A 13,899-nucleotide genomic window follows, 5' to 3' on the forward strand; every position below is an offset into this window, starting at 1 on the left:
ATCACCATCTATTTATGTGAAGTGTATGCATAATTGCATGTGTTTATGCAAGAAACCCAGTAGTATTCGGAGCACCCGTATGCCAAGAAACTAAAGCCGGAAGGGTAGAAAGGAAAGGAAATGTTTATGGAGGTTATTCTCCTCTCTTTTCCTCTTTCATCACCATTTCTCTTCTCTCTTGATCACAAACAGCTGCTCAGTGTGTAGGGTGTGATAGCACCCGCCTACTAATGTCTATTTTCGGAGTTAGTTCTAATAATAGCCCAAAGTAAAGTAATGTCAAAAGTCTGCTCAAATAGGACATTTTTAGTCCAGTCTAGAGCTTGCTATCAAACATCACTGCTGTTTTTGATACCATCTGAAGTTAGTCCATAGCACCAAGTATCAATTGCTTGTTCAAATTTGTGCTCTTTTGTAGTTATTCTTAAAGGAATGTACCAAAAAATGTTGGTATTGTTACTGAAAATCAGGTATGGACACTGTTATCAGTATCAAAAAACATTCAAACAATACATAGCTCCAACCCAGCGTTGAAGTAGCAGACTAAACAAAAGGTGGTGGGTAATGTGCCTGTGCCATGTGTATTTGTGGTGATAAGACCGATGACAGACTCAGGCTGACCCAGACCTCACTGTCATTATCTCTGTCCAGGCCAGACCGCTAATACAGCCCAGCACCCTGTCAGCACGTGGGTAAAAAAACATGCCTCTCCTTCTTATACACAACACGCCAACTCCCACACAGTGCTTAGGTTTTCATGGTTTCTTCCTCTGTGGAAGAGGTATGGTATTACTGAAAACCAACGGTTGTGATTCACTCTCACCAAGGGCTCGCCTAATTACCTGACAATGACAATGACAGGGCACAGAAGCACCTTTGATAGACAAGCATATGAGGCAGGTGGTTGTGTCTTATCAACATGATAAAGAGGGAGCAATGGAGTGTGATGACGTGCATCATATCATAGAGCATATAATGACATACAGATGCTAAAACATTCTCTTCTGTGTCATTTGTTATGGATATATCCTCTGTCATTTTGTACAATGGCTTGTAATCTAATCTAGTCCTTTATGGTGTTTACTGAAAAGCCAATGTGTTTATGGAGAGTATCGTAAAACACTGCACGTGACTCTGAGATCATACTCTTTCATTATCTCGACCATGCTTACATGCTGTGGTCCCACTTACTGCCTCAACTCACAATAGTGTTTATTGTCCATTTAATATAGTTGGATTTCCAAATGTGTGGAACTCAGTGACCTTACTTTACCAGCCACAGGGCCAATATCCATCAGTACAATATTGCATTATTAGTGTAAAGATGACTCAATCTTGTCTACTTTCTTCTAGGTTATATACTGTATATATACTGTGTATTTGTATATGCTTAATCATTAAACTTAGCTTGAGAGCTTATCTTATGCCATGCTTCCTTGGCGCTTTGCTTGCAAGGTGTTGATTAATTATGACGTGTAGAACACTAGATGGTTAGTCATTAGTTCCGCCTCTAGAAATACTATATTTGTATAGGTAGAAACCAAAAATAACAAGGTAGACAATTAGAAACTAAACTGACAATGTGTGGCAGTTACAACAACTCTATCTCATCCGTTTGTTTCCATTTTAAAATTGTTGATTTCTCGAATTAATGATGTTTTGGAAGTGGGTTTTTAAAAAGTCGGTACAGTCTTAACCTTGGGAGTGCATATAAACTCTAATCTCTAAGGTTCATTTGCTTAGCTGATCCTCAAGCCATCTCATCAAGCCCCTTCTTTATCGAGTGGAACATGCTCAGGTTTCATCACATAACCTAAGTACAGGACTTTATTCATGTGATAATTTGACAATGTAACGGTATGGTTTGTGCAGGATGTCTCGTGTCACGCATGTGATGATTCTAGTGGCTATTCTCTCTGACCAATCAGTGGTCTGCTGTGTTTTAAATTCCACCTTTTTCTGTCGGCTCAGCTTACTTGGAACCTCGACCAAAATAAATACCAGGTACTATCCACAACCTTTGCCAAATGAAAACCAAAAAAGAACACTTCCAAGCAAGTCAAGCCATGCTGTACCATGCAGTGGAAATGAGGCATTAGTGAACCTTAAGCTTAGAATTTTTATCACAGTTTTACGTTCCTGCTACATTTCAGTTTTTAAGGTGTATATATCATTTATGAGGCACCCACAATCGTATTTGCTTCATCATGCTTCCTAGCTCCGTCTTTATTGTTTCAACCCTACACATTATTCATGTTGTATTTTGTGTTGAGTTTCACACACATGTGACATGGCTGCTTTGAAAGAGTGGGTGATTCCACAAAATTTGGCTTTGATCCAATAACTAGCAATACCATGAACCAGAATCGCGGAATATACTTGCTAAATTACTATTTTACTATGATTAAGCAGCTAATGTATTATCATGTAGGGGAGAGCAAAGTGTCAATTATGAGGTTAATGCATGCATTAATAGGCTTCCTCAGAATCGATTTTCTTTACCACCAAGTTACTTGTCAAACAATAGACATGTTTTTATTATTTCCTGTTAAGTACTTAATCATATACATTTTTAAAAGCACAAGAGTTTTTAAAAGTAAATAACTAATGTTAATTGTGTGGATTATCAGAACTAATGAGACTTTAGGTATCAATCCACCCTCCCCTATTGGACAGAGCACCACCATCAGAGATTGAGAGAGAAAGAAGGAATGCCGACAGTCAACATTCATCTCAAACTGTCACACATTAACAAAGACTACACTAAAATAGAGACCCATTGGTACTGTATATTGAGAGGGCTACGTTAAGCTAAAAAATGTCATTCATTCCTGAGGTCCCAGTAGACGTTAATGTTTCCAAGTGCTGATTTTATGAACTGCCATGTACGACCAGTTGTTCCCTCCTGCTAAAGATAGCACCGTTGTTTATATCAGCCGCGACATATGTTGGAACATGCTTGTTGAATGTTGCTGCCTTTATTTCTGTCATGATCGTGCCTAGACAAGTCCTGCCACTATCCATCCTCTGTCAGTTCCATGTCAGCGACCACAAATGACAATCTCGGTCTTGACTGTTTTCACAAGTCATTTGGCGACCTCAGCAGCTCTCGGACCCAACCAAAACCAAGTATCCCCATTACCTCACAACTCTGATATGAGGGAGTGAGTTTGGGCGGACGGCATGGTTTGATGATTCAGCGTTGGTCACATCCTTGTTGACCCAGTGGAACATCAGATAATGATGAGGCTGTGCTGACTTCAACAGTAGACCAGTCCCTCCCATGTCCAGCCAATAAAGTTGTGGCAGTTGGCAGGGTCACAGGTCATGTTCATGCTATGGACAGTAGACTTTCAAAATTATAGTGTTACAGTAAGCACTAGTACTTTAAGTATATAGCATCTATATAGAAATCTAAAGACTTCCTATTTGACTTTACTTTAATTGTATGTCTCCATGATGAACTGAAAAGTCCCTATTGCAAGAAAATCCCAGTCACCATAGTTTACAGTACACAAGGCTTACAGCAGGCGTAAATAAATAATATGTCAAAGGTCCTTTTAGTGCAAAAAGCTCAGATTTTTTTCTGGTAATAGAAGGTTAAGGAAATGGGCTGCTGATTATACACTGGAATCGTTCTAATTAAGTCTGTTAAGTTGAAAAAAATATTAAACTGCAGAGAGATTGTGCTGTAAATTGTATCTTAAATGTATTTAGTTAAATAACTTTGTTAAAAATCTAGTTACACAGTTTTATGTAGGGTTTTTTTTACATTTAAAATAAGCACTGATAAATTCTGTCTTAAAAATATTAGATTACAGTTTACCTCTGGGCAGTTGTGAGTGAATCCTGCTAGACCTGTTTTTATAAGAGGACCTTGTAAAGCTAAACATTCAGTCTGTTAACAGTAGAATCAGACAAATACATGATACAGAATAAGTGACATTACAGGCTAACAAAAAGGCCAATGTAGGCTTGTGTTTGATTTGATAGGTTTATAGTGATGTGAGTTGTGTAATGTGATTATTATGCTCAGCACAACCTGTTTTTGCGTATTTCAAACTGGTACTGAGGTTGTGAATATTATCAGTGTTAAAGGCATCAGCAAGATTTGAGCATGTGTGTCTGTGTGGGGTCTGAGGGTGAGCTCCGCAACGGGGTGATTTTCTCACTGATTGTTATGACCCCACACTGTCAACAGAGCATCTATTCCCGTCTCTGCATCTATATTAATGACACCAACTGTGTGTGCGTGCACATGTGCGGTGTATGAGGAGTGTTTAAATAGCCAAAACAGCTGGGATTTTGGATTATAACTGATGGCTGTGGTGAAGTGAGAGTGATTACGCTCAGAACCCATGCTGTGGCGTATGTGTGTGTGCATACATTTGCATTTGTGGGTGTCTCACAGCAGCGGGATGTGTGTTATCCATTAAAGTAAATGGGGGAAAAATTCTATGCTTTGCAGTTGAATGTAGGGTAGGGGACTCAGTGAGGCAGGATTGGGGGTTGAGTTGTTCCACTCTCTCCATCCTGGAATGTACTCCCAACCTTCACTACGCCGACTCTGGATACTTTTAGACTGTGTCACCATTCAGCTACAGTATGTCTTGCTTTGCATGAGCGTTATATAAATATATACCTGTATTAAAGAATAAAACATGAATACAAGCCTCCCTAGTGCAGAGATTTTGTCACAAGACGCTCCTGCCAACTAAGATTTTTTTTAGCCTACACAATCCACGCTGACTGGATAACTTGAGACCACTGATTTGATTAAGCATTTGTGCATCTGAGCCAAAAAACAAAGCTGAACTTTTGTGTAGGTTTTCTTTTCTGACCTGTTCCTGCTTCTTATTCATACAGTTACACATGCTCACTTTAGCTTTTTGGGGTGAAGTGCCTTGCTAAAGGGCACATTGATGGCAATTTGCCTAGTAACGTTCATCAACTTATATTAATTTTTGTGTATAGATATTAAAAGGCAACTTACTGATTTTATGATTTTAACCACTTGATTTCCTCTTAAATGTTCCCAAAAGTTTGTCTAAATTTGTATGTTAAAATATCATCCATATGTTCTGTATCTGTTCCAACACTTCATCGAGGGTTAAGATGCTCACACTGAAATATGCAAATCCAAGCCTCCATGTTTTTATGGCTGCACGTGATCTCTAGCTGTTTTGTGCTTCGTTTAGTAAAGTGAATATATATCAATGGCTGACTTGAAAGTGGGAATTAAGTCTTAAATTAATGGCGTGCTTTGGGGAATTGTCGAAAGTCATGTAAATTAGATGTAGTTTATAGTTAATGGTTCTAAAACTTTCAAAACCACCGGTATGCTCCTTTAAGACTCCTTTAAGGTTACCACAGTCCCAGTGTATGTTGTAACTCTCTAGCAGACACACACGTACCAAAAAACCTAATAAAGTAGTTAGATTGCCCACACTAACATAAAAATGGAGCAGAACCAGGAAAAGCCCTCAGCTCAGACCCCTAGTCCCTTGATAGAGTTCACATTACAAGACCTTAAACCTGGTCTACACAAGACAAGAACAAGTGTGTTAATCATGTCCTACGATACACATGCTCTCACTCAGTCATGAAAGCACACATGCATTTAAATGTGTAGGCAGTAGCGCACATGCAACAAGTGAGGTCGGGATGGTGTGTTCATTTAGGGGAAGATAAACATGACAGATGACTCAGCTTGGCTCTGGTCAGGGAGGTTTGTACCACTCACACATACACACACATCGTTGTACTGTGCCATACTCATCATAACAATACACAATTTTGTCCGTTATAATGAATAGACAAACCATCTGTTGCATAAAGGGTGCTGTCAAAAATGCGCAAACCTTCACACATAGACACACACACACTCCTGTCAGCTGCTGAGTGTTACGCTGGGGGTTGGAAGAAAAAAAGGAGAAGGGAGGCAGAGGAGGAATGTCATCTTAACACCTAACTTTTCTGCCCTATTCACCTTGCGTGTTGTTTTGCAGGAGTGCCATTAGCTAAGTGAAAAATGATTGTGTTTGTTGGTGGTTGGGTGTGGGTGTGGCTAGGTAGATGGGCTCCTGAATGTGAGCGGGCAGATATCTGCATGTCTGTGTGGTGTCTGAGCGGGAAGTAGGAGAAAGCTAAAACAGAATAAAATGCATTTTGTGAGTCTAAGTGTGTCTATAAACAGTGATTTGAGTTTTTGAGGCAGTGTGTGTGTGTGTGTGTGTGTGTGTGTGTGTGTGTGTGTGTGTGTGTGTGTGTGTGTATCAAGTGGGTCTCAGACAGCACTTTAATGTTGTAGATTAAGTAGGCACTGGCTGTGTGCTGATTGAAACCAGACGTTTTACACACATGCACACACATACTGGCAAATTGTTTCAGTGCACCCTTTTTTCCCCAAAAAGCTATATATCCATTTGAATGGAAAATATTCCCCCGAAGGATTATGCATTTTGTCATCTAAGCTGTTAAGTTATCCACAACTAATTTTAGATTTGTGCTATTTGTCAAACAGTTTATATCTGATTTGGAACAAAACTCCATATCTTCAAGTAGCTACAAATGAATCCCATTTCCTGTCAAAAGTGTATGTTGTACACACTCTGTTGTACAGTTTCTTACAAGTTCTCCCTATCTTTAACTGTAGTTTTATTTATATACAATACGTACCAACCAGACCTGGGTCAAGTTGTGCATAATTCTTGACTTTTGCTTCACCCAGGATAGAGTTTAATACAGTTAGACAGCATTACAGAATCATAGTGTAGGGTTGAGCTGTCTTTTTTAGCACCAAAATCTCAGAGAGCTAAAGCAGACCAAGCATTAAAGAATGACCCTAAAACAATCTCCAATATTTTTAGTACCCAGCAGCCCCCCCATGTATACTCATAAAAGCTAAAGTATTTTCAACTTATTGGCACAGGTCTGATCTCATCTCAGATTTAGCGTGGTTTAATATTTCATTAAACCCCTCTGGCTTACAGAGCTTTGTCCCAACTGTGTTCTGCATCGGTCAGCACATGGCCCATAAACAGACACATACAGACATGCACACACACACACACAAACACACACTGGCCTGCAGAGCCCAGTGAAAACAAAGCCGGGTTCTGCCAGTGTAAACACGGGCAATTGTTATGGGCACTCTTTCCCGCCTTGTATCTTCGCTCCCCGTGGCGATCCAGGGCTGTGAGAGGTACAGCGCAGGCAAAGGTCCCATTTAGTGGAGTTATATTAAGAATTGTGAGGACTCATTTGCCATACGTTTATGTGACCATGCCATTATAATGCAGGCTGTCATTTATGTCCTCGGTTTCTCTCCCTTGCACTCCTCTTTCTCTCTTTTACTGGTTCAGGTTTTTACTGCTTGGCTCCTGAAGTGTGGTTTGCGGCCTTTTGCTTCGAGAGGTTTTAGCTTTTTGACAATTATTTTTAGACAAGCAGCAGTCAATTTACTATACCATACTGGGTTTTGCCAACAAAGTAAGCCCATAGAATAACATAACTTGAGAAATGGCTGCTTGGAAGGATATATATTCTGATGTCAAACAAGTGATTGTGGGCATTTGCACAAATTTCAGCTAAGTCATCCATATGTGTTCTGTGCATGCACATGCATCTGGTATTGCTGTGTGAGTGTGCATGCACCTTTGTATGCGTGGACGTATGTCAATTATGTGTTTCTTAATTGTGTAAAAATGTGTTAGAGAGCGTTTGTGTATGTGTGTGTGTGTCACATCATGGCGTCTCTCAGCTGTGACCCTGGGCCACATGTGCAGCCAATTAGGGCCAATCAGAAGGCTATAATCAAGGCGTGGCGTGGCACTGGTGGCAGCGTGGCAGTGGGGGGAGTTTTAAGACCCATCATTAGTGTGTCAGACTGATGAGGAAGGACAGGGGGAGCTGCCAGGCTGAATCCCATTTCTTCATTTCCCTGCCTTGTTCACCTTCACATGTGGGGAGCTCTGTTTAGTTTGTGCCAACCAGCCCTGGATGAAGTGGGGTTTCACATTCTTGCTTTTTAACCTATTTAGGTGACAGATTTGTGCGGTTTGCCACATGAAATGATGCGATTACAGAAAGATATTTAAATGTAAGAGTATGCGTTTCTACAACTGGCAACTTCACCTGGCAGCATATGAATTCTGATGCAGTAAGGTGAACCTGTCTAAGCAGATTGAAAGAAAGACCAGAAATCATTTACTACTTCTATTAGTCTGGCATCAACCTCCTGCCCTTTTGCTTATGGCAAGAAAAAAAAGCAAAGGCTGGAAGCAGCTTCAGCAGAGCTCTTTGAAGTCTGCAAGTTTTAGTAAACCGGCTTTGTCGATTGGCTGAAATAAGATAGCATCAAAAACGTAGCCTCTCACACATACATTGTTGCACACAGCTCCCTCTGTTCAGTTGACAAAAGATACTATGGTATGTATGGCAAAATAAGTTAGAGAGCACTAGTGTGTGACTTTGCAAAACTCTTTCTTAGATAAGTTAACCAATCCCTGATCTCATTGGCTATTCTACAGGGAAAGGCAATTTTAGAAAGTTATGAACTCAGTGTGTTCAGGAAAACATTACTCAACTTTGAACCCAGTTAAGCAATTAGAGCATGCAGTGGTTGCACAATATAGATGCAGCTGTAATTGTTACTTGTGTGAGTGAAGGACCCAAATCTCTTTCATGCAGCGTGTTATAACTGATACAAAACATTCCTGCATCTGCATTTGCTTTATCTAATTTAAGTTTAACCAAACTATTAACTTCCAATTTTCTCAGTGGAGAAATGGCCTACTAATAATTAAATACTGAATTTTGCGTTTCTATGTTTGCTTTTCTTGGTGCAAATCACAGCACAAATTTAATCAATATAGTAGCAAAATACCACAACAATTGATTCTGCAAGATGTAACTGAGCTGAGGTACCGTGATAATCATAGTGAATTTTAAGTCATGTTACGACAACCTGTAAAGCTGCATGAGTCTATCGTTATTTTAGTGATCTTAGGTAGCAAGCCAGCCAGCCATGCAGGATGATGCTTTTTAGGAGCTTAGGTGCAGGTGGACCACAAACCAACATCCATTAAGTCCCCATCTTTACATATATACTGCTCAAAGATAGCTGTTGTTATGTGTGTGTCAAGTCATATGTGTGCAAGTGCCATGCCCAGAGTGTCCTCCCACCAAATATCCTGTTAATCTCTACTGTCAACTAGCTAATACTGTACTGTACAATAAATGTTAGTAGTTAAATGTTCTTGCTGAGTCTTTTCCTCATTGCTTACGATTGGAAAATTCTTGTAATGTGCTCAGCGCACACGTAGGATCCAGTGGAGAGGGGCTTTGTGAGGTCTGCTCTGCTCCTTCCTCCACTTTGATTGACTCTTGGACTGCAGCCAAAATCCGTCTCTGGAAATTTGATCAGTGTGTTTATTCATCAGCGTTTAAACAAATGGTCCATTTTTACCCTAAATCACATGTCACAATTTCACTATTAGTGGTAGTGATGTCAGCAAAAGCAGGTAGCCTATTATTTGTCACAGTCTATTTGTTTGTCCAGAGCAAGAATGGCAGACAGACAGAAAGCTGGACAGACGGTCATTTGCTAGGCTGTAAATCACCACCGATCTGACAGGGCAGACAAACACAGTGACCGGAGCGTGGCCCAGCCTCCAAAACCACATGTGAGCGGGCAGGAATGTATAGCTCACTGCGTTGTGGGTTTGTCTGTGGGGGAGAAGAGTGCAGACTCCCTGACTCACAGGACACTGTGAGGTTGGGGGATGTGAAGGGGGCGAGGAGGAGGGGGCAGCATAACTTTCGGGAATCAGAGTGCAAGGTCAGGAGGAGTGTGTGAATCACGGCCATCGTGCTATTTACAACTGTCTCATTCGATCAACAGAATCTACTATAAAATGTAGATTATACAGCTGTATACACACGAGTGAGGAGAAGAATTTCATCTGTGAATCCGTTGCTTTTACAAATTAAAATGTAAACAATGCGACAAAGAAAAAAATAGATGAAACATGTAACAAATAAATAACTATTTTTAAGTTAAGACAATAGGAAATGTTGGCTATCCTTATACAAACTGTAGCCCAGATTAGAGCTGAAATTGTCAATTTATTCTTCAACAGAAAATAAACTGGCAACAATTTTCATAATCAATTCATTGTTTTAAGTGTATGCGGTATTATTTTTGATCAATGAAGTAATTTGGTGCCACATAGCATAGTGGAACATTTAGCAGCTGAAGATCCATATATATCCAGGAGATGGTGGAGACCGAGTGAATATTGGCCATCCATACTCCAAATTAATTTAAATTTGGCCCCGTTTGTTTGTGATGTGCAAATAGTATTAATAATATTATTTACACCTTGTTTCCCCCACACCCAAATGGCTACAAAAGTCTGTTATTGCAGGTTTCAACAATGTTTTAAATACATAAAATTGTATCAACCTACAAAAAATACAAAAAAAATATAGGTCAAAAATGCATAAGAACGCAACCTGTAAAATATATATGTATTGTATATGTTATTTCTTTTTGAATATTACACATATTGCTTATACCAATATATCTATGATAAATGAATATGAGTAGATAATATTGAAGTTGAAGCAGAAGTTTAATAGAAATGACTACTATGCATCTCCTTTTCAAAGTAGACATCATCTAATAATCCTCTATGTATCTTTCTTTGATTCCCTCATCCCCAAACTCCCCCACTTTTGCTCCACCTCTCTTTCTCTTTAAAGTCCCAAAGAAGTTGCTCAAGGAGCAGGGACCCAGACCGCCGGTGTACTCTCCTCCCCCCAGTGCCCATGACCCCAACATAGTGGGAGACAGCCCTCCGGAGGGGAGCTCAGTCAAAAGCCCTGACACTGTTGCAGGTGAGCAAAATGTCAAACACATAAGCTTTTTAACTCTCTCACACACTGACACACACTCACAGCCTCCCATGGTGAGCAGTTAACACTAAACAGTCCCAAGGCCTCCCAGACATAAAGAGAAACAGTAATTTAGGTCTCAAATCAGGGCATAGATATATATATATTTAAAGTCACACTGTGTCCATATATATCCTAGCAGAGCCATCAGTTTGAGCTATTTATTCTTAAAAATAAATAGTATTGAATAAATAAATTCTTAAAAATATACTGCTTTCCAAGAGCTAATGATTGCGCTTACATGTGACCAGTCTGAATCAGTCTGTTATACGGTCAAACTCCCATAGAGGGAAAGAGGGAGAAGACGGAGCTAGAACAATGAAATGAAAGAGTGCAAAAAGGAGATGCCAGCAAGGAAGGAAACTTAAACAAAGCTTTATTCATGAGGGATAGTGGCCTGCGTCCAGCACGCTAAGTACTCTGCTTAGCTACCGGCACTGTACTAATTAGGAGGAGAGACTGAATGAATGAGGAACTCAGAGAGGGAGCGGATAGGAGATGTGTGCTGTAGTGCTGACCGTTCCTAACGCATGAATGGCTTCACTTCCTTGCACCATCACCAATTTCACAACACACTGTATTTCTTAAAGGAATAGTTTGACACTTTGGGAAATACGCTAAATTGCTTTCTTGCCATAAACGAGATGAGAAAATTGATAACACTGTCATATCTTTGCAGTAAATACAAAGCTACAGCTAACAGCCAATTAGCTTAGCACAAAGCACAAAGACTGGAAACGGGGGGGGAAAAACTAGCCTGGCTCTGTCAGAAGGAGAAAATCCAGATGCAGATTTGTCATATTTTCTGCAAAAGAGTTTAGGATTTATTATTGTTAAAATGTCATTAAATTATTATGATTTAAAATAAAAATAATTGGATTATTAATAATTATTTCACCTGAATATATCATATCAAAACTACTACTGCATTTCCATCATTATGTATCCTGTATTTTCTCAGTGTTTTCTATTTTTATGTGTTAGAAAGAGAGATTGCAGTCTATTGATTGAATGTTAGCTGATGTGTGCACCACAGCAGTGGGACCAGGTGGAAACATTTACCTCCTCAGTGAGCAAATCCAGTTTAAACTGCATTTATCAGATAAAGGAGAGAGCCTGACACACCTTAGAGACTCTGCAATTAGAGGTCATTGGTGTGTGTGTCAGTACACCAAAACACACTTACCTACACTGACAAAAAAAATCAACCATGTAAATATGACTGTTCACACATGCACACAGAGTTTTGGCTTACGCCACTGAACTAAATGCTGCTGTTTATTTCAGCTGTCTTAGCTTAAGGGTTGTTGTTTTTTTTAAGTTGAGGCATTGCTTATTCATGGAGCTAAAGTTACAGTAGTTACACCATCCCACTTAAGCCCACTTCAGGTTAATTAGAGGCGACTGTGCTCAGAAAATCAGTATGAACCTAAGTAATCAAATCACTCTGTGCTCCTCTGTTCTCTCATCTCAACTCCTCGACTCTTGCATGGACAGCACGAGCCAGCGTGTAAACACTGAAGGAAGCTGTGCTGTGATGAAAGTCCAGAGGAGGAAACCGTTGTTCTTTTGTCTATAAATAGATTGTTTTCTGAGATTTGAGGGGAGCTTTTGAAATGTTGCCAGGGTGCAAACTATTCCCATGTGGCTCTCCATTTCTTAATGACCTGAGTCAGAATGAATTTGACGGAAGCGGATGTTGTGCTATCTTCACACGACTCCCTGTGAACATGTGTGTGTTTTTTAATGCGTGATGAATCTTTTTAACAGAAGCATATCTCCTAAAAATCGAAAACTGCTGAGAGACTGCTGATGACTCAGTAGTCTGAATGCTGTAGTCACTATACCTCAGAGACAGTACACTCATATTTTACTGTACATTACCCAGCCAGTGCCGTCGAAGTCTGACTGTACGTGTGGTAATGAACACACTCCTTGTGAGCATATGTATGTGGGTCTACAGATTTTTATCTCGTGTAGTCATGTTCTGTCTACAAATGAAACTTTTCAAAAACGTCTGTGTCTTAATACAGAATCGAAATGCTATATGAACGACTCACTTTCCTCTTAGAATATAGTCTGCTTTGTGTTGTTAAACTGAACTTTCCTGCTCTGTTGTCTTTTACAGATAGGAAGAAGGTTAGGGAGACAAACCCCAACGAGGAGAAGTTTTCAGAAGCAGGAGGAGGAGGAGAAAGACCTCTACGGCCCAGAGGCATGAATCCCATCATCAACTCCACCTCTAGCACCAAGATGGCCCTCATCAGCAACGCACTGGCAGCCTACACTTACGTATCAGGTAGGGCAACCTTCATAAAATCTTATGTGACATCACATGTGTGGTACACATGTGTGGCATGCTATCTTTTGGTAATATCCCCCATTTCCTTTTTTCCTGGGACTGAAAGGTGGATAAATGTGGGCCAGAGGAATGCAGATGTTAGGCGGAGATAACGACTACATATACACACTCTGTCACCTGCTTCAGCCAGGTGCTAGAACCGACGCTACAATAGTTTCAGTGTTTTGATACTTCCTGTTTTATTACCTCCCACTCAAATAAACAGTTTATACATAGTGAAATACATAGTTCATACAGTCAAATAAGCATACACTCCATGCACTGTAATGTGTAATGGAGGGTAAACCTATGTAAGGTTTTCTCACATTTGTAAGCTGCGATCTAATGTTATGATCTGCATATATAGAATGCCTTGTACTGAGGAATAGTAACACCAATCAAAAAAACATATGACCTGTAAGTGTGACTAAACTGAATCTGTTTAACACATGTGTTACTAATATTTGCAGTTAGGCTCTTTTCATGTGGAACATTACAATTGTCTGAGGGTCTAATGTGTGAAAACCTCAGTAGAAATGAATAGAAAGGTACTGAGCTGAGTCAATCTGAAGGCATGGTTGAAGGGTGTTGCAGTTACA

At 39.9% G+C, this 13,899-nt stretch overlaps 1 protein-coding gene across 2 annotated transcripts in view; it reads left to right on the forward strand.

Moving 5' to 3' along the window:
- Positions 1-13,899, forward strand: part of LOC119909204 (protein eva-1 homolog A) — a 76,607-nt gene that overhangs the window by 60,159 nt on the left and 2,549 nt on the right. For both annotated transcript variants that reach the window (XM_038727309.1, XM_038727310.1), the window contains 2 exons: positions 10,768-10,902; positions 13,088-13,258. In XM_038727309.1, coding sequence (XP_038583237.1) covers positions 10,768-10,902; positions 13,088-13,258 — 306 coding nt within the window. The remainder of the gene's footprint in view (positions 1-10,767; positions 10,903-13,087; positions 13,259-13,899) is intronic.

Source organism: Micropterus salmoides, unplaced genomic scaffold (genome assembly GCF_014851395.1).
Source record: "Micropterus salmoides isolate LMB-PRFRI ecotype aquatic unplaced genomic scaffold, ASM1485139v1 Ms_hic_scaffold_18, whole genome shotgun sequence".
Lineage (NCBI taxonomy): Eukaryota > Metazoa > Chordata > Actinopteri > Centrarchiformes > Centrarchidae > Micropterus > Micropterus salmoides.